Source organism: Poecilia reticulata, linkage group LG19 (assembly GCF_000633615.1).
Source record: "Poecilia reticulata strain Guanapo linkage group LG19, Guppy_female_1.0+MT, whole genome shotgun sequence".
NCBI lineage: Eukaryota > Metazoa > Chordata > Actinopteri > Cyprinodontiformes > Poeciliidae > Poecilia > Poecilia reticulata.
In genome coordinates, this window is record NC_024349.1 from 10,033,850 (window position 1) to 10,055,427 (window position 21,578).

Below are 21,578 nucleotides of genomic sequence, written 5' to 3' on the forward strand. Positions count from 1 at the left end.
TTAAATGTGGCCGACTGCCAAATTATGACTACGAGTTCACATCGCGACCCTAAAAATCACATTTCTAGACAGGAGTGGACTGCTGCTGCTCGGTGGTCCAAAGTCTTCTTCTCAAATTAAATGTAAAGTTTGCATTTCATTTGGAAATTAAGGTCCCAGAGGTCTGAGTGTGAAGATTCCACAATCAGAGATCATTTTGAAAGCCATGTGACGGCTGATGTTGATCCAAAGTCACACTGCCAAAAGTACCATTAGCTGCTTTAGTGGCCATGCTGTCCCTGTCGTTTACTGAGTACCAAACTGGCCCGACCAATGTTCCTCCGAGAATCTATTGAAGTAGTGCCAAGAAGATGATACGAGACAATCACAGAAGAGCTGACGGCTGCTAATAAAACAGCCTTCCTTAACACCTCATGCCACGTTGCCTTGATACAGCAATTCATCCAAAACACAAACTCCAGCCAAGTATGAGTTCAGGAGGGCATATGCCATATAGTATATGGACATACTGTCCCATGCATTGGCATTTTTGTAACATTTTTCCTAAATGTTTGGATGTATTTTACTCAAAATTCCAGACATAATTAACACAATTAATAGAGATCAACATTTTAAATACACCATACTGTGTTTGATGAGTCCGTATCATATTCTCATTTATCTTTTTTGAACTGAATGACTGAAATAAAATACGTTTTCCATTCTATTCTAATTCACTTTAGATGGGCTCACTCAAAGCAGCGCAGGCTTGAACGAAATTCTCAAAAAGTGAAAACAAACTAGTGCTTAAATTAAACTGATCCTTCACAGTTTATAGTAGTTTTTGGTGTGATTCCTTATTTCCTACTCCAGTAGCAGCTCCAGGGGTCGAGGGGGAAATAGCTCAGCACCATTTATAGAGCAAACCCCTCCCTCACTTTGTTTATAAGCCTACTCCCTTATATTAGTATATATAAATAACCGAAACTGTGTAATGGATAACATTAAACAGGCAGGCATATTGAGGCAGGATTTAATTTGCATGCCAGATTAGCCTGCTATTGGCTGGGGCAGTGCCGTAGGGCAGCCTTTTCATTAATAGGATCTAGTCTCTTTTAATCCATTAAGTCAATTGAACTCATACATAATCTGATTTCAGCGGCACCATGTTAATGCTGTGTGCTTGTCTTAGGGCTGGTCTTGCCTGGCACTCACTTAAATGCGGCGCTGTGTTAGTATTTGCGGTGCCATCAGTCCGGAGATCTTTAATCTAAATTCTCCCACATGACAAAGGGGGTGAATTCTGTTTCCACTGACAGCAAGTAGATCTGCCAGTAAATCTCTTTTTGGTGCTATCTGTGACAGAAAGAGAGCAAATTTAGTGTCAGCAAACAGCTTTTCTTGAACAGGAAGAGTTAATAAAACCATTTGTTTTGTTTTTCAAACACATACACTGTCTGTGATTATTTGCAGAGTGGATAGCAAAGATTACACATTTGCTTTATGGTTGTTCCTTGGGAATAAAAAAATATTCATACCGCTCTTTCACCTTTTGTCATGTTACATCCACAATCCTCAACGTTTTGTTGGGGTCTGCTGTGGTAGCCCTAGATGCATTTGTGCATTATTGTCAAGTGGAAGGAATTCCAATTTAAATTTTAGTACAAATACAGCTGAGACTTGTTAGAGAACTTTACTGAAGAAACAGAATCATGAAGACCAAGGCACACGGCAGACAAGAGAGAGAGAAAGTTGGGTTAGGTTATAAAACAATAAACTGGGTTTTGAATTTCCCACTGTACTCTATTCAGTCTAATCTATAAAAGTTTAACTGTAAACTTACTAAAACATGGCTGCTCACTTAAACTGACAGGCCAGGCAACGAAGGGATTATTCCGAGAAATAGTCAAGAGAAGATAAAAACCTGCTGGAGCCACGTTCTGCTGTTAAAAGAGAGTTTTTCCTCTCCACTGTCGCTGCATGCATCCTCAGTGTGAGGGATTGTTGCAACTCACTGATGAAAACATTTAAGCCAATTTTAACAACTTTAATAATGAATTGAACTTCATGCAGTGTTTGATAACTGGGATCAACTGGCGCGAACTGAAGTGAATCGAACTGAACAAAAGATGCAGGATGAAAGAACAGCAGGGCAATAGCCTCAAAAAATAGTGAATCTTCCAAGCTGTGATAAATATACATACATACATGCAAATATATATATGGTTGTAACATGGAGACATTGCAATTTAAAGCTTTCGAGGAGTACTTCTTCCACAAATCATCAGAAGCAGTGACTCTCAGCCACAGTTTTGAACTCGCTGGCAATGCAGAGGGGCGGGTGGGGGATGGCGGGGGAACCGAGATGGCCTAAATCCTTGTTTGTGAGGCTCGTCGGTCAGATCTGAAGCAGGAAGCGCTGCTGGAGGCATTCACAAGACAAGGGATGACATAGTCCAGGTCATGCCTGAACAACCCAACGAGCCCCAGATTTACACACTGTACACACCCCGGCATCTGGGCCAACAGGGAGCCACAGACTTGCACGCCCAAACACACATGTGCCCACGCGCACACACACGCACGCTGTACATGTGTAGAGAGGACTGGGACTCACCATTGGGAAATCTATACAGTTTATAATTGGGAAAAGGAAGAAGAGAACCATAACAAATCTACACAAGGGTGCATGAGGCTAAATAGAGCTGAATGTCTTAGAGAAGAAGACAGAAATGTTCGCTTTAAGGTGTAGGATTAAAAATATAAAGGGGAGGAACAAATATTATAAAGAGATTTGAGTGTTCCAAATTTCCCGTTTATTTTTGATACACATTTTTACGTTTCATAATGCTGTTTTTCTTTGTGTTTTCACAAATTCTACTTTTTTTAATGCGAAGCAGCATTCGAGTCTGGAATACATGAATAGAAATAAGCGTATTCATATTAAAGCAACAGTAATTGGATGTTTACAAGTAAATGCTTTAAATTTGACTTTACAAGCATTTAAAGGCATCAGTGTGGTCTTTGTGTCCAAGGATTTGTCACCGCTCCTATGAGGTCCTTCTGCTTTTTGCAACAAAAAAAAAAAAACACAATGGGGGGAAAAAATTAAATCCCTGGAGGAGGATTTGGACACTTATATAACTCCCCCAATTATAAGTTTTTTCCTCAAGAAGCCTCAGTGGCCTCCCTTCTGTTTATATGACTCACAAATATCTAATACTGAAGTGTGTATAATGCCGGCATGCCCACATGACTGCAGAGAGGGCTCTTTTTGCTTTCTGCCCGACTGAGTCAGGCATAATGGGAGGTTCGAAAAGCTGCAAGCTTAAACCAGCACACTCTTGACAAAGCCTTGGTGGCTTGCTGGGAGAGTGTGCATTCAAGGAAGTTGCCAAAAAACTAATTTTCAAGAGCACTCAGCATGCTCTTAAATCTGTCTGATGGAACCACACCCATAGGCCAGTGGACATTAAATACCTCACGCCTGTGAGGGAAGCTTTTTTGACGGTGGCTGTTAACATTTCGGGGGGGTGAGCAGGCGGACAAAAGCAAATCAGATTTTGTCTTGATCAAAAACAAAACATTTACCAGCACTATCAAAACATCAAACACACTTTTCCGGGCCAGAAATGATACCTCTGGGTTAGAGTTACTTCGGCTAGCCAAAGCAACTTTCATTTTTCTTTTATGCATGCAAATCACAATTGATGGTTGGGGAAGTACACATCTTCAAGGGTTTTCCCACACAAAGAGTTTTATCTTAATCCCTAATAGTCCTTTAATGTATAGCTTTTTATTTGTCCTTTTTTTGTTTTCTTTCATTTTTGCATATGGCTGCTTCAGATACATAGAATTTGGGAAGGTCGTGCATTTTGGCATCAACTTGTGTCCCTCTGTTGAGACACTACAATTCAAAATGCTTACTGTTGCAATTTAAATAGGTTTGAGTTTTTTTAATAATTATTTGTTTGTATTGAAGTACCTTCAAAAATGTATGTTTTCTCATCTTGCACTGGGTGAAGAAAGAACTGGCACTTCTTTCTTAATCATGATTTCATGAAATATTTCAAAGAAGAAATTACATTTATTGTACTAATTAGAGCTCATGCTAAGCTATATTTCCTAACAAAATAACATAGTGATTAACACTAACTCTACAGATGATTTTGATAAGGAAAAGGTTTCTGAATGCAAAATGAAAGATTAAGATTAAGATAATTAATTATTATTAATAAAGTCAATCTTCTATTCAAAGTTCACCAGTCTTTCTCTGAAGATTAAGGCGGGGGGGAAATCATGGCCTAATTTTGAATTATAATACATAAAGTTACTGTGGGGTTTAAAGTTTGGAGGTTTAAGAAATTCAAAGGAGAAACTTGAGCATGTTTGCTTCAAAACGGAGATAGAACTGAGAAGAGTTCTTTACAGTGGGTGAGACGAGCCTGTTCGCTATGGACTCATTACCTATGACCTATTAATGGGACGTTCTGGGTAAACTACAGCTTGTTCTCCCACTTAAACAGGAGGATAAAAATGTCTTGCAGAAACCTATGGTGTAAGACAAACAGGTGTGGGAAATCTGTCGATAGGACAAGTAATAGTCACACACTTCGATGTTGCAGCTACGGAAAAGTGGTGGAAAACTGACACTGCACACAAAGATGGTGGCAGAATCATGTTTCTTCATGAGCGACAAGGAAACTGGTCAGAGACGATGAAAATATAAATGGTGCTAAATAAAGGTGGCTTGTTAGAGGCGACAAAAATACTTTAAATCCGAGTGGAGGTTCACCTTCCAACAGAACAACAACCCTAAACATGCAGCCACCACCACAATGAAATGGTTTAAATCTACGAAAGGCCCAAACAAAGTCCAATTCTCTTGCACCCACATGACTGCATATACTGTATGTGTGTGAATGAAGGAAAAAATTACAAAGCAAATGAGTTAAGTTACTATAACCAAGTCATGGTTAACTTTATGTTTTCACTTGACATTTTACTAGAATTTAAAGTTAATACATCAACAGGTAAAAAAATGTGTAATTCACACAAAGTTTAGGTGATGAAGGAAAGTACTAAAATGACAAATCTTTCTATAAACGTATTAAATGTATGTTAAAGTTAATCGAGTTCATATATATTGGAAAAATAACACATTCCTTTTTATATTACTTTATTAGAGATCCCATGTTTTGTTGAACCAATCAGACGGCCTGTGAGATTCCCTCTCTCACCTGAACCCCCACCCAGCAGTGGGTCTCAGACCTTTTTCTCTTTCCTCTTATGTTTCACCCCACCTTGATATTTACCTGTCTGTGGGTGGTCCGGCAGGTACTAAAAACAAATCCCCTACCCTCCAAACAGGCATACTGAGAAATGGAGTCCGTGTTTATCCGATTTCGCAGCTAAAGCTTCCTACTTCTTTTGCAGTTTATGTCTTTTGTATTATGGTGAAGGGAGAGGATAAAGGGTTTGGCTACATGGGAGGAATAGATCATTCAGGGAAACAGCCCCTCATCCAGGCCTCAGGACCACCTAACCTGTGGCTTCGATTCCTGACCTCATAATGTGTGTGTGGGAGGAGGGGGGGGGGGTATTACCTTTTTTGCCGACAGCGCTTCCCCATATTCCCTGACCCCCACAAAGACATTACAGTGGGCAAACATAAAGCGGCGCTTCATGAAGCCCGAGCTTATCTGCGCCCTGAAAGTATGTGAGACATGCCTGGGAACAAAAAGCCGTCTCTCAGCCTGGGAGCGGGGCCAAGGAGATCTCTTTCAGCAGCCACAGATTGCCCTGTGTTTTCTTAATTGACAGACCCCGGCCACATTTGATAGAAATGACATGCAGCTGGCGGGGAGCCCCGGCCTTCCAGGTAGACCACCTGTCAGCAAGAAAATTGTCCTCAATCTATTTCATAAAAAAAAAAAAAAACGTTTGATGGAGGTCTCTCAGACTGCGTCACATACTGAGCTGCGGTAGATTCACCTTTCTCTGAGTTACACCTGTGTGGGAAAAGCTGGTCATCCCAGAAAGTGGGAGGAACTTTCTCTCTCCATCATCCATGGCAAAATAAAAAAAAAACATGAAACGTTTTCTGTAAAAGACAAGGAACTTTGACAGGCAGGGTATTATATTCAAATGCAGTTAACTTCTTTCAGCTGAACTTTTTCAGGGCCACATGAAAACTTGTTCAGCTATTTAAGTTCAAGGTGTTAAGTTCAGCTCTATCAGGAACCCACCCTAACACTGAAACATTTCTTGATGCGTTTTTATTATCTATTTTTCAACTTTCTCAAAATGAGCATGTTACAATAATTGCATTGTAAGTTAGTTTTCTTGTTTATGTAACAATATATTTAATAAAAGTAATATCAAGTTTCATCTTAGTGGAATGCTGAGGGAACATGCAAACATTATCCCCGGTGACGGCAACATTACGATGCGATTAGGCTTTTTCTTCAGCAGGAACAAGGAAGCAATCCTGGAAGAAAACCTGAAGCTGAATGTAAATACACATGTCAGAAAATTATTTTCTAAAAGCTTTGAAAGTCATGTATGATTGATTTTCTTTCCACTTCACAATTATGCACTATTCCTGCTATTTATGTGCATAATTGCACATAAATAGTCTTGGGCTTAAAACTGCAGTGATAAATGGTGACGTCTATTGTTGTATTGTGACAAACTGTTACAAAAAAAGTTTAAAGGTGTTGACACTTCTGCAAAGCACTGCGTGTCTCTTTTGCATTGTGAGGAAAGCATGTCCTCCACTGGCCAAATAAAGTAGTGCACCCAGTGCGAGCTGATGGGTGGACGAGAGAGAGGAAGAGAGAGAGAGAGTAAGAAAGAAAGAAAAAACAAAAATGACAAGATATTATTTTCTATACACACGTGCTGTTACACACAACAAACATGTTCACATTCATTCCTTATTTTACTGTTAATTCCTAGACACTGAAAATTCTTTATCTAATATGTGTACCATTTGAAAAAAAAAAGTTTGTATTGCTCAATGCAAAAATAGTTATATATACACTTCTAACTCTTTCCTGGTTAATTAATTTATAACGCGGTCGTAAAATATCAGCTTCCAAAGAATTAAATCCAGTAAAATTAATCCAGTAAATCCAGAATTTAAAATAAATGTTTATAAATATTTAAAAAATATATTACATATGGATTTATGGCAATATTGTCTGTAGTGTTTTTATATTATTGATACATCACACTGGCATTATTTTATGTTTAATTTTTTTGTTTTATGACTTTTTTCCCCTACCGACCCCACTAGGGACAAGAGTGTACAGAAAATAAATAAATGGATGGATGGATGGATGGATGGATGGATGGATGGATGGATGGATGGATGGATGGATGGATGGACGGATGGATGAATGAATGAATGAATGAATGAATGGATGGATGGATGGATGGATGGATGGATGGATGGATGGATGGATGGATGGATGGATGGATGGATGGATGGATGGATGGATGGATGGATGGATGNGGATGGATGGATGGATGGATGGATGGATGGATGGATGGATGGATGGATGGATGGATGGATGGATGGATGGATGGATGGATGGATGGATGGATGGACTTTTTCTCTATTCTGGCTGCAAAAAGCCAGAATAATTAGTACTGAACACTTAAAAGTATTTCTCAATACATATATCACATTTGCCTATTGGCATGAAATTCACACAAGATGTCTGTAAATACCTAAGTAGTAAACACTCAAAGAAATCAAAACAAATTGCCAGGGATTACTGTAGTCCAGTGTTTTTCACAATAACAACACTCACTCACCGCACAAGACTCCACTGCTGAAGAAAAAGCATCCTCATGCTAGCTTCAGGAGTGCTGCAAAACAATGGAAGAAGCCAGTAAAAATCTTGGCGAATATAGGTTGGGCCACAACAAAGCAAACTTAAACATTTTGGATGTCATTGGACACAAGGTGTTTGAATAAAGAATGACACTGCACGTCACCCTTAAGAAACTCCATGCAGTGTGAGATGACAACATTGTGGTGTGGGGCTCTTTTCAGCACATACTAATTGCAGACCCATACTTGTGCACTTGTGCATATTGAGACATGCCAGTGAGACAAGTCTGAAGCAACATTGGATTATTCAGCAAAACACACAGCTAAGGAATCTCTCAACAAAGCTGCTACTGCCACCAAGTCAATCATTTAAGTTGAATCCAACTGAAAATCCTGAAGATCATAGTGCAAAAATAAGGGAAACAACATCATATTTATTTTTTGTTTTTAAGTAATATCACCAAAGAACATATCATAGTTTTTCCTGTTCCTCCTTCTTCTCTTATTTGGGCAAAACATCTATAACAAGACATAAGATTTTTGTAAAAAAAAATAACATTTTCACATTATAGGAAACAACTTGAAAAATTATCTGTCTTTCCTAAAAACAATGACAGAATCAAAGTGATATGTCTGTAGTGACAAATAACATGAAATACCAAAATGCATCTGTCAAAGAGTCGTGTGTGCATTTAGAGGCCAAGAATCCCAAAGGCACAAACTCCACAGAGAATAAAACAAAAAATAGGCCATATGGCATCCACGTCTCAGGCCCCCCATCCACGATTCCACCCAAGCCGACTTCCCCATGCGGTGAAGAAAAAACTGATTTCAGGGTGCCAAACAGTGCCGGTCTCCTGAGGATATTAGTGGGGCATAAAAGATAAGGAACAACCCATCCCAGACAGACAGTTTCAACAGATAAGTGCACAGAAGCCCCCCAGCCCCCATACATGATGTGAATCTCTACATGTCTACTGCAGGCTTAGGATCTCACAGCCACTGTGTTAACATATTTATGTTTTCATTCATTTCAGATTATCTCCTGCTCTTTTAATTTATGAACAAAAAGACTAATACAAACCTAAATTTGGATTTTTATATAACAGCCCAACACAGTACAGTGTATGCAACGTTTGTTGCTATAGTTTTTGAAGTACCTTTGTCTCTATCAGCTTTTACAACTGATATTTCCAAATTCAGACAAATTGCAAGGAGAGGGCTTGTGAACATCAGCTTTCAAATCTTGTCTCAGATTCTCAACTGGATTTAGGTCTGGACTTTGACTAGGCCATTCTAAAACAAGAATATGACTTCCTCTAAATCCACTGTTATTAGCTGTAGTTGTATTAAGGTCATTGTCTCTGTAGGTCTGCAACTGTGCCACAGTTTCTATTTTTGGAAACAGTGAGAGGTTTGTAGCTTGTGGTGGTTCAAGACTAACCCAGCTGTCCAATACTGTATCCCTGCCCTATCTGGTGTGTTTCTTTGTCTTCATGTTGTTTGTTCACTAATGCTATCGTATAGCCCTCAGAGGCCTTCACAGAACAGCTGTATTTACACTTGAATTGACCTCTATTTACTAATTGGCTGACTTATGAAGGCAGTCGATTAAACCTGTCTTCATCCAGGGGTATTCAAGTATAAAAAGGGGTTGAACAAAAATGCACATTTTCATTTCTAGAAATAATTGTAAGCCATGTATCATTCTCCTATGCATTACTTTGTCATGATTAATCAAATAGTCTCTCCTTAAAGCACTCTGAAGTTTGTGGATGTTACATGATGAAAAAGTTTAATAGGTGTGAATACTTTTTCGACACACTGGACATTTTCTCCGTGAGACGTTAAAGTTTAAACCACACTTCTATTTGTATCATTGCTCACTTTAACAGTGATATAGTTTGACACTGAAGGACACTGGGGAGATGGTCCTGTGTTGTAAGTGATTTATATCGTGGTCTATGAGGTATTGTTTTTGGTGTCAGCAGTCTGCTTCAGTATCATTTTACTGAATGCTCACACATCAGTAAAACGGCTCCGGCCTCAACCGAACAAGTGTTAGCTCCTTCACAAACATCAGCATCAGCAGAAACCAGATGTAAGAATAACAGACATTTTCGTATTCGTGTATTTCCTGTATGTTTGGTTTTGTTACTGAAGAAATAAGTACGATTCAAAACTTGCATCAGCATAGATACTACTTTGCTTATTTGTTTTGGTAATAACCAACAACAACGCTAATTGCACATCATTTGCCACTCTAAGATATATGAATCAGTCAAAAGGAGAGTGTGTACATTCACAATTAACAACTGGTGAATGTATATGTAGTACAACAAGTTTATGTTATATTTTAAATAGTTATGCAGCAGTTAGTAATATTCATATCCTAAACGTCCATGGTCTTTATGACATTACTTAAAGGTTTTTGGATAAGAACTGTCAGAAGTTCAGATTTTAAGCACTTTTCTTTTAAGCACTTTTCATACATTCAAATGTAACACAAAGTGGTTTAAAATGTTAGAAATGAACAAACAAGCAGGCACTTAACACTTCAAAATTACCTCTGAAAGTTTGAACTAGGTAAAATATTTAATATTATAAATCTAGATTGCATTTTCACTACCTAGATTTTTAACTGCATGTTGACCACTGGTTTTAAAGAAAGTCAGGTATACAGAGCTTTATGTTCTGGATTATTTTGTGACTTTCTGGATAATGTGTCAGTGCAAACTTGGAAAATTTTTGGTATGACTGGGAAGATTCACCACTGCTCCATGTCTTTTAGATCATTCTTCTTGTTGTGGTTTGTGGGACTCTCAAAGCTGTACACATGCCTTTGTAACCCTCTTTTGAGTGAGATGTTAATGTTTTTATGGTCTTTATTTAGAGATAAGCATGAATAGCTAAATTAAACCCAGCTTTACAAAAACCGCAGTTAGTCACAGTTTAACAAGGAGGGTAATTACTAATAATTCACCACTTTTAACTATAGAGATTTATGGCTTAAAAGAAAAGTGAAATACTATATGTGTCACGCTGATATTTCTATTTAAATCACGTATTCTTCTGGATTTGAACATTGTTTTAAACCCTGAGGATCCTTCCACACATTGTTTATTAATTGGACTTTCTACTTTATGGGCTGGGATTTTGAAAATGCTTTAAAAAAAAAAAAGGAACAGACAAATAAAAGTGCTTGCTCTGCCACATTGGCATTATACTCAAGGTTATTTCACAATCAAGATTCACAGCAACGTGAAATTCCTTGTGCCCTTTCGCTGCTCCTCTCCCGGCTCTCATTTCTCCCACATGCCTAATAAAGGCATTTCTGGCCAAAACATTGGTCACAACTCCCCCTTCCTCTGCTCTATAGATGCTGGTCGGTTAATGAAGTAACAACAAATTGGGCCGCAGACTAATTTGGAGTGGCGTTTCTTGGCCCCTCTTGGCCCGTAGAGATGTGTTTCATTTTCTCTTATCAGCGATTCAGTCATGTGGATTTACGCATGGACGCCTCTGTCTCACCTGATCGTTGTGCTAATGGAAACTTCGTTAATGTCATTAATCTGTGGGCTGAGACTTGTAGCAAACACATATTTTGCTGTTTGTGCTCCATTTGTTAGATAACACTGAGAGCTTCCTTTGTGTGAGTCTTTATAGAGAATTCTAAATATGGGACGGCATGGTAATATTAGGACCTGTAGAAGTTTGAAATTGTGTTCCAGACTGTGTGCGGTAACAAGCATAGCTTCTAATATACACCACAGAAATGTAAATCTATGCAGATGATCTATCATTTTAGGAATAAACGCTAGAAATAAAGTTCAAGCACATAACCACTCAGCAGGGAAATCTCACCTCCTCTTAAATCTGATCTTTGTCTGCATCCAAAGTGAAACATGAGACAACCGTGCATCTCACAGCATCCACCAAAGCATAACAAGATGTGATCTGTGATTAAGCCAGAACACTGAACTCTGATCTCTGTTGCCTGGACGACACAGGTTCAACACGGTTACTCACAGTTTAGCGGCCCAGATTAGTAAGAGGGCAAAATGCTCCTGCCAAGATGAATCCTCATCATATTTGTACTAAGTACATATTCTCTATTAGGATGTTGGTGTGTTTATATAAGGTAGGTGCTCAGAGTCAGGCTCAGATAGGTGAGGGAGGATGAAGGTCACTCGCTTTAAGATTGGGACTAAAATACAAGGCGTGAATCTACGTTTCACAGGTGAATCCCTCGTAAATGTTCCGATACATGGAGGAGATATTGATGCTTCGCATGACAAAATATGCTCTTAGTGTTTGTGAGTACAAGTCCAACAAATGTTTTAAAATCTTTACAACGTAACTTTTTGGCACTTTTATTAAATTATTATGATCCTGATCGACTTGTAGACTTCACAAAGTAATGTTCGTCACTTTTATCCGACCTCTTGTTTATTCTATGTTTTTAATGGATTTATATTTAATTATTAACAATTCCCATGACATACGATGACAACAAAAGCAGAAATATTCATACTGTTGAGCCCTGTCCCTTTTTTTTTTGTCCTTCAAAAAAAAAACAGCCATTCATTTGTTCTCTTTGAAGCCTTGTGAATGTACTGTTAGAACTCCAACTGAGTGGCATGTTGAGACAAACACAATCCAGTCATGGGGAGCAGGAAAGCAAGTCTCAGTTTGAAGGGTCCTCCTGTCATAAGTGCTCATTACTTTCAATAAAATATGCTTCCATCTACTATATAAAGCAAGAAAAGTTTTACATTAAATGAATAAACATTCCAGTCATGTTTCCTTAGATCAGGTTTTGGTGGATGAACAAGGTAGCGCCCTCACTAGCTTTGTCTTCCTGGCTCTGTGTTAATTTAGGACAAATGTCACAAATGTCACATTGATTAACAGTTTCATCGTTTTCATATTCTCTCTGATTATTTGTGTCATTGCGTTTATTAATTTTAACTTTTCTTTTCATGGACAGCGTTGTCATTTCTCCTTATTGTTGTTAATTTCTTTGTTCATTCATTATTATTATTATTATTATTATTATTATTATTATTATTATTATTATTAAGTGAATCTAATCACATGCTTCCTATACACCATTCTCTGGAGCTTATAATTATAAAATGTGGCTGAAACTTCCAGATATTTTGCATCGTCAGTCACTCCACTCTGAGGCTATGCCTGGCTTTACGTAGAGCCCGGGCAATTAAGAAAAAATTTTTAAACCCTTACATCAGTGACAACCATAAAACCCTTTAAGAGGTTCATTATCTCCCACAAGAAGAAGTATATCTCCACCTCCAAAATCTGTCTAAATTGAGCCTCGCAGATTTTTAAACATCCAACGTTTAATCATGCAGATTTTTTTTTTTAAATCCAACATTATTTCTTGCTTGGTTGATCGACACTTTGATGCCCGCGCTCACAAAGGCACTGTAATGTTGCCATTAGTTATGCTTCTCTGGTGGCCAAAAGATGGATCCTTAAGTCCCGGGATCCAATAAGTTTGTATGTGAATGGTTGGAGGAGATAAACTACATCACATAAATGAAATAACTGATGGAAGACGAAGGGGGGGAAAGCCTCTTAATTAAAAATATGAAAATGAACAAAATCTCTGACTCAAATTTTAGGCCCATCTGAACAGCTACAGTAATTCTCTCTTCGCCTTATATGAAGTACATTTCAAAAACAGTGGAGACAGTGGGCTGAGAAAAGAAAAAATTTGATTTATTTAATTTCTGATCATTGCTCCTAAGCAAGACTTTAGAGATGCTGCCTGAGTCCTCTAAGAAAACTATATATATATATATAAAAATTCAAATGATCAATTTCTCGTTTTACTTTTTATAGGTATATGTTTGAGTAAAATGAACGTTGTTCTTTTATTCTATTCACTACTGACAACATGTCTCCGAAATTCCAAGCAAAAATTCCATATTTATTAGCAGAAAATGAAAAATGGTCAAAATAACAAAAAAGCTGCAGTGCTTTCAGACCTCAAATAATGCAAAGAAAACAAGCTCATATTCATTTAGAAACAATAACACTAATGGAATAACTATGAGGTTTTCAATGGGGTTCGGTGCAGTGGTCTCTTAATTTTTTCCAGAGCTGTATATGTGAATAAAGAGTTCTCATTTTGTAGTCCATCCTTGTTTGTGTAAAATCTCCACAGCATGACACTGCCATTCTCATGTTTACCTTTGCGTCAGTGTGTTCAGTAGTTAGTTTTCTGCTCCGCAAAATGCTTTGCAAGTAAGCCAAAAACTGCTAACAGGGCTTTTTTTTCCCCCTCAAAGTTGTATTGCCAAAAAATATCAGAGTCCCATGTATCATTTTGATATGCGCCATACTTTGTTGGTCATTGACTTGTCATTGTAATTTGAAGAGGCGTAAAAAAACAAAGTTTGCATCATTTTTCAAGAGAATATACCTAAAATTGACTTCCTCATCCTCTTGAATTCAAATAAAAATGACTCAAACATACTGAATTACCAAAGAATCAAAACATTGATCATTTTATTTGTATTTTCTAGAATGATGAAAGTCTTCTTTTATTCGTTACGTGACTCAGCATCCACAAGAAGCATAAACGTACCTCCCAGATCTTTGGACAACATCTTTACCGTCAGTAAGGACTTTATATGCAGTCAGAGAATAAACTTAGATTTATTCATTGCTTTAATGAGTACCATATATTACACAGTGCCTGGAGCTAAAACTGCTTCATGAACGGAATGGACCAACTTCATTGCTGAGCCTTCGTATAAAATGATCAGCTGCTATTGATCAATAATTTAGACAAGTGCCAGATTATTGACAGGAAGACAAAATATGTTTGGCTGGCTGTGTTTGAGAAATCCCCCCCATACACTCAATCACTGGAACAGAAATTGCTCCATGGAATATCATATTGCGGCAATGTTTCTTTTCCCTCCTGCAGATCAATGCTAATTGAGGTCCTAGATGATGAATGTAGCCTGAAATGTTTTTTTTAACCCACCGAGCGCTGCTCTGCAACAAGAACTGGGGCCTTTTGGGTCATTACAGTGACTTTTAGAGGCACAGAGGTTGCATAAAAGAGAATCAAACTCTTTTTATGTATATATTCATTGAAAAATGTGACATAAATACGACTAAGTTGATTTGGATATCCTTAAATGTGCATAAAAGCAACCAGCAACTGTAGAGGCTAAAATTTTAATGTTTTCTAACTACGAGCACCATGCAGCCTCCTCTGAGGGACAGTAGTAAATTATGAAGATCAACACAGCCAACAGAAGGATGCTGCTCGATCCCTGAAGCCCTACAAACACAACCAACGCGGACAGCACGCAGCAGATGGGGTAAACCATGCCATCATGTGGAAAATAGACCTGTTGTGTTGTCGCGGAGACTAGACTCGGCATAGTCTGCCAAGTGGACCACCAGAGGAAACTGCAAGAAGCTGTGACAACAAGGGGAAAGCTTTAATTCTTGTTGTGCATTCGCTCCGTCAGACAATAACAAGGCCTTTAAAGCTGATGTTAGTTGTCACAGCCCGCTAAACAAGTCAGTTACAAGATTTTTGCTTCCAAATCCCTGAAAAGTGCAACATTTTATGAACTATTGGTGATGTATCTGTGCTATAAAACTGTAATATTTCTGTCATCAATTGGGAGTTTAAACCAGTGGAGGCTCTCAAACAGAACTAAAGACAAATATCCTGACTCGTTGCTGCCATCTTGTGTCTCTTTAGGTTTAAAAAAGCACTCTTAAGAAATTTGAGGAAATAATGTATTGTGGTTTTTGCATTCTTTTCAGGTCAACATGGCTGACATCTTTAGCCTCAAATTTAATTAAATTCAACTGAGATTTGTAAAACACTTAATTTACAAAATTTACAAAGGAATGCCATTTCAATGTACTATGAAATAAACAGCCAGTTTATATTCAGAAACATGTAAACAGATCAAGAGAGGGCAGTTCAATCATGGAGAGTTGTAGTACAATAGTCAGTTCATAATTTAAGGAATTTGCTGCACTTTTCTGCAACATTTTTAATAAATTATGTCAAAAATCAAAAGTGCTGCCACTAACGGTATTCAGAAGTCAGTAAATCAACAAATATAATTGATTTGGATTGGATTTGATCTCAGTAAACAGTTGATCTGTGAAGGCCTCAGAGATTTGGTAGATAGCATTAGCGAACAAACAGTTAGGGTTTGGATGTAAAACAATATTCTGAGGTTTTTTTTTATATCCAACAGATGAAAAAAGTACAGAACACCCTCAGATGTACCAAGACATTGCTGTCCACTTACAGTGGGGGGAATGAGAATTTGAATCGTCACAGAATTTTCACTATTTTCATCTAGAACAAAGAATGGAGAAGTAGGCAAATTTCTTTGTAGTCTTAGACTTCAATATTGAGACAGATTATTAAAGAAAAAAAATAATCATCCCAAAAAAAGACACTACAAATTTTAAATAATTGGCATTTTATTGCATGAAATACACATCTGATCACCTACCAACTAGAAACCTATTTGAACAACATACACCTGTCTACTAGTTACAGCAAGATAAGGCTATGAAGCACTGAAACTTTCTTTCCAATTGGTCCACTCATGAGCCAAAGCGTCATGATGCTTCATTTGCCCCACTATGCCATCAAGTGGACAATAAATGCAAAACAGGGCTATTATAGTGATTTAGTTTCAGTGTTTGAAGCTTTAAATTGAACTCAGAAATGTGCGTGAAATCAACACATGATCTTAATCTGTCTTTACGATACAATGTCTGGATAAAAAGGGAAAGTGGAAACAAATAGAGGAGGATATATTCATTCCCTCCGTTTTTATACTACTGATTTAAAAAAAAAAAAAAAAAAGACAGCATACATAAAAAAGTTTTGCTTTACAAATTACAGCAGGGACACAATTTTTCGGGTCGTATTTTTTCATTTAACTGCTTACATAATTCCTGTGCCGTGTCCCAAGAACAATAACTGCTTAACAAGATCTAATAAAATCTACTCAGACTTAATGGGGAAAAAGTCTGAATAAATTCTTGTGTTTGAAACGAGTGCTGAGGCTGTACATTTAGAACAATATCATTTTAAGGGTCACTTCAATCACATCACAAAAACAACATATAATGATTCAGTTACTTCTGAGTGTTTCTGGTGTGGCAAAGTGTGAAACAGCAGATAAAACCTAAATGTTTCAAGAAAACGCGTCAGTGGGGGGGATACAAGCGCTGCATTGGCCACAGTAGAGATATTAAACCTTAAATAAATTAAAACAAATATCTAGTGTTGCAGTGACAGCTTTGGGAATGCATTTGTGTGCCCTGGGTGAACTGACCCTTTCTGCAAGTAAACTCAAGCGAAACAAAATGTTTAATTAAACTCAAACATTGTAAATGTTTCTAAATGAAACATAAGACCATTTGTAGCTTTGCATTTTGTTTGGAACAAACAACAACAAAAAAGATATATTATGCTTTTGGTTAGGAATGCAATCTTGTGACATTAAGTGAATAAAAAGTGCAGTAATATATTTTGGACAAGAGGCAGCAAGGCTAAAAACACACATGGCTTTCTTCTTTGAATGTTAAATTCAAACTTATTTTCAGTTAAATTCCAACTTTGCAGCGTTGACCACGATCCAGTGAGGTTCTCTTTTTGTTTTTTTATTCCACATCCATACTTTTCTGAAAAGTCGAAACATTTCTCCATCACTTGATATGGGTTCAAGTGACAACTGCCAGTCACCTGCAACAAAAGCAAGACGAGTCTGTAAACCACCATGTCAATGTAACTGGCGAAAAAAAGCTCCGACAGCAACTGCTGTTCTTACCTCACTTTGTGAACTCGTTCTCGAGTTTCTCCCTGTGGCTAAATCTGCAGATTGATAAAAGGAGCGAAACCCAGCATATCCTGAAGAAGCACCAGGGCCCGCGGTAAAGGCGGCTCAACATCGATCACTACGTTGCGCTTCCGGAGAGGGTCGAGGCTCGACTCGGTCACGTTGTGACAGTGATTCACCCTCAGGGACTGCAGCTTTGGGCAATACTCTGCAAGAGTTCTTTGGGGCATGGGAGTAATAGGGGAACTTATGAATGAATGATCAAATCAGACGATTTAAGAGTGTTTTATGTATAGCTGTATATAAAATTATTGCGATAATAATATTGTTGTTTTGAGACCGTTTTCAATAATATCATGCAAGTTTACCCTATTAAAGACTAATAAACGTTCGTTTTGTAAAGAACACTTTACACTGGACTTGAAAAATACATTGAATATTAAAAATAAAACACAACCAAAACAATGAATAAAATGGAAATAAAAAAAAACACACACACACACACAACTGAAACCAAAAATCAAATTAATTATGTCTCTGTAAACAAAACTGTATGACAAAAATATTAATTATCGGAAATGGAAATGATCGAGCTCATTTTAATTTATGTAATTAACTGCTTATTACATGGTAATAAACAATAACATAAAACTTAAAAAACCTCAAGGAGTATGAAAACTTTTGAAAACCACTACAAATAGGCATGTTTTATTGTTCAAATTACTGCCCTGTCAAAGGGCTAATTTGGACTAAAATGTCAAACATTGTTGCTGGAGGAAGGTTAAATGTGTTGTTTTTTCTCTATTCATCTGTTCATGTGTGTTTGGATAAAAGGCAGACACTTTTATGCAAAGCGACTTACAAATGAGTATATAACAATGCGGTTTACACCAAAGCTAACAAGCTACTTATGTCATTGTTTCCCCTTTTAAAATCAGTACATTACAAACCTGATGGACTGGTTCCGGACTCGCAGACAACCTGTCAGATCCAGCTGTTCCAGACCCCTGCAGTTCTTGGCCACCTCTTCCACCGACTCGTCTGTAATGTTGGCATTGACCGCCAACGACAGCGACTTCAGCTCGGAACACTTTTTGGCCAGGTAGCAGATGGCGTCATCCTTCAGCTGGCGGCAGGCGGTGAGATCGATCGACCGAAGCCCCCCACAGTGGTCAGCCAGGCTGCGCAGAGACAGGCAGTCCACCCAGTCGCAGTGAGCCAGGCCGAGATTCTGGAGATGCGTGCAGCTCAAGGACACGGCCACTAAGGAGTGGCGGGTGAGGGAGGCACAGCCACTCATGTCTACCCTGTGCAGATGCTGGTTCTGGCCGATAACAGGAAGCAACTCCTTGTCTGTGACCCAGTCTGAACAGTTTTGAAGGGACAGGTTCTGGAGAACTTTATTGTCTTTTAACATTGCGCAAAATGCTTCCTTGGGGATGCACGGTCCAATCTGTAAATATTAAAATGGAACATGGAGCTGAAATATTTTGCTAACCAATACAGTCCCCCTTGATTATTTAATTTATAATTTCAATACATTTTAATATATTACAATGTGAATGCATGTGACAAATCAATACAGAGTAGTGCAAATAGAAGGAAAATGATAGACGTATTTTTTTAAAATAAAAGTCTGGAAAGAGAGACAAGGAATTGTATTCACCCCTTAAACTTGACTAAAACGTTTGCCCGATATTCTGTGAAAAGTAGCTGGGGTTGTTGTAGTCAGGATGATGTAGTGATTTGCAAAAAATCTATTGGATCTCCTGCAACTAAAGCACTTTCTTCCACTTGTTTACTGTGTCATCAACACAGCTTGTAGCCAACAGTAAACAGGGCTTCTTATGGCTTTATAAAACAACATTCTTCAATAAAGGACAGATTTATGGAGAACACAACTTATAATAGTTATATATAAAGATCCTCCATATGATGTTGATTTCTGCATCTACTCCAGAGTTAGCACTAGCCTCTTGGCTTGACCGGTCATGTCTTGTTTGGTCACTAATAATCTCCAAGAAAGCTTTACAATGCATAGTATTTATACTGAGATAAAGTTACACAGAGATGGACTATATTCACTAATTACTAGGTTTCATCTAAAGGCAACTGTTTGTACTGGGTTTTATTTAGGACATTGGTCTGCTAGTGGCTCTTTGAATCTTCCACAATCATTTTTAAAGAGTTTGGCTAAAAATGATTAACCAACTAAATGCGGGTTTGAGCAGCACATTATTGCTTACATCATTTTGAACAAATAACATCCCAAAATTTTAACCATTCTGTCTTTGCTTATTCTAATTGCTGAAAACTTAAATAAAATGCTGTTTCTTTAAAAATGACAATGCATTTCTTATAGGAGACATTTATTAGGCATTATGTTGTTTATTTTCAAAAGATGATGGAACAGTTTAGCTTCCAGACAAGCTATATGACCTGGACTGAAGGCAAAAATGGCTCTTTGGATTCCAAATTCAATTCAGTTCATTTGTAAAGCAATGTCATCTCAAGGCACTTTACAAGAAAAGTCATTTCAATTTAATAAAATATTCGTTCCAGTTAATTATAACTATCAAACGTAGCAGGTTGCAGTTTAGGAATATCAGAGTAAAGGGGGATGGACACATCTGCACCTTTCAGCATTCTACTTCATCCAACTTTGAAAAGCATCCCTTTCCCTCACATTTATAAACTACTACAATGCACTGCTCCTTGTTAAAAGTATACTTACGGTGGAAAAATTAAAAGTCCTGCAGTTGGCCAGATACACCTGGACGAGGCTGTGGAACTGCTTGCTCACCCTCTGCAGGCTGACAATGTGCTGCAACGGCAAGTAGGACAAAATGTGTGGAACGAGAACATCCTCCCAAGGCAGGTCCAAGAGATGACATCTGCAGGAAAACAAACCCTGTTACAGCTGAACTTTGACTCTGCAAACGCTTAAACAAAAAAAAAAAAACTCAACGAATACGAGTAAACACACAATGGGGTAATATAATGCATTAGCATTGAGTGCTGTTGCGTTTGCCCTGGCGCTGCTGTATATGGTTAAAATTAATTGCCAGCTATATATAAATGGCACGAGCTGCGTTCCAGTGACTGTTAGTTAATATTCGTACGCTTCCGCTGTTAGCCGAAGAGCTAGTCTGCCGGGGCCACCAACTCAGCAGTTTTTTTTTAGAGATATGAGCTCGTTTTAAAAGCCACTTACGTCTGCCATCTGCCTTCTTCGTCCATTGTGAACCAGCTGTGTAATACGCTGTTTTTCAGGACGAGCTGTTCTTTACATTGTCACCTAAGGAGCGTATTTTGCCTTAGCATCTTGGAAAGCGTTTGAGGAGTAACCTAAACCAGAAGCTGCATTCACTGGTTGTCGGAACAATTATTGTCAACAAAGAAAAATGCGCAAATAGTCTCACAGAAGATTACGGAACTTTGTAAAATTGTCAGATTGAATACTGCCACTGAAAAAACACAACATAATGGGGTATCTGATTAGTCTGAGTTGCAATTTAGTTTGTAAATCATGTAGCCAGAGAAGCAAATGCACCGAAATTATAGTCGTTTACAAAAGTAACGTGCTAATCCTTTCTGATGGAGTAATTTTGAAATATTTTTTTAGTCAAATCCAGAATTTTTTTGTCGTGTTTTATAGCAGTAACCTGGGAAATGCATCACTGGTCATAACATTTACGGTGAACACTTGAATGCGTCATGACTGATTTTTTTTTTGTATTCTAGAGATGAGGGGATTATAAGTAGACTGATTTGTTACAGCTGTCTTTTTTTTTCTTTCAAAAAGCCACCTGATGTTATGCTCATTTCCCAAATCAGGATGTTAAATATTATTTCTAACTTTTAAAATTCCCCCAAACATATTTTAT

At 37.9% G+C, this 21,578-nt stretch overlaps 1 protein-coding gene across 4 annotated transcripts in view; it reads right to left on the reverse strand.

The window, feature by feature from the left end:
• fbxl15 (F-box and leucine-rich repeat protein 15) overlaps nt 1-21,237 on the reverse strand; it is a 58,582-nt gene extending 37,345 nt beyond the window's left edge. The window contains exons 1-5 of one of the 4 annotated variants that reach the window (XM_008436881.2): nt 20,906-21,237; nt 20,426-20,585; nt 18,642-19,144; nt 7,804-7,857; nt 6,610-6,790 (exon numbers count right to left, since the gene is read on the reverse strand). In XM_008436881.2, coding sequence (XP_008435103.1) covers nt 6,625-6,790; nt 7,804-7,857; nt 18,642-19,144; nt 20,426-20,585; nt 20,906-20,931 — 909 coding nt within the window. In that variant the 5' untranslated portion in view covers nt 20,932-21,237 and the 3' untranslated portion in view covers nt 6,610-6,624. Of the gene's footprint in view, nt 1-6,609; nt 6,791-7,803; nt 7,858-16,303; nt 17,598-17,682; nt 17,911-18,641; nt 19,145-20,425; nt 20,586-20,905 lie in introns of those variants that run through there. The other 3 variants (XM_008436882.2, XM_008436884.2, XM_008436883.2) reach the window with 3 other exon arrangements.
• Nucleotides 21,238-21,578: the final 341 nt, after the last annotated feature.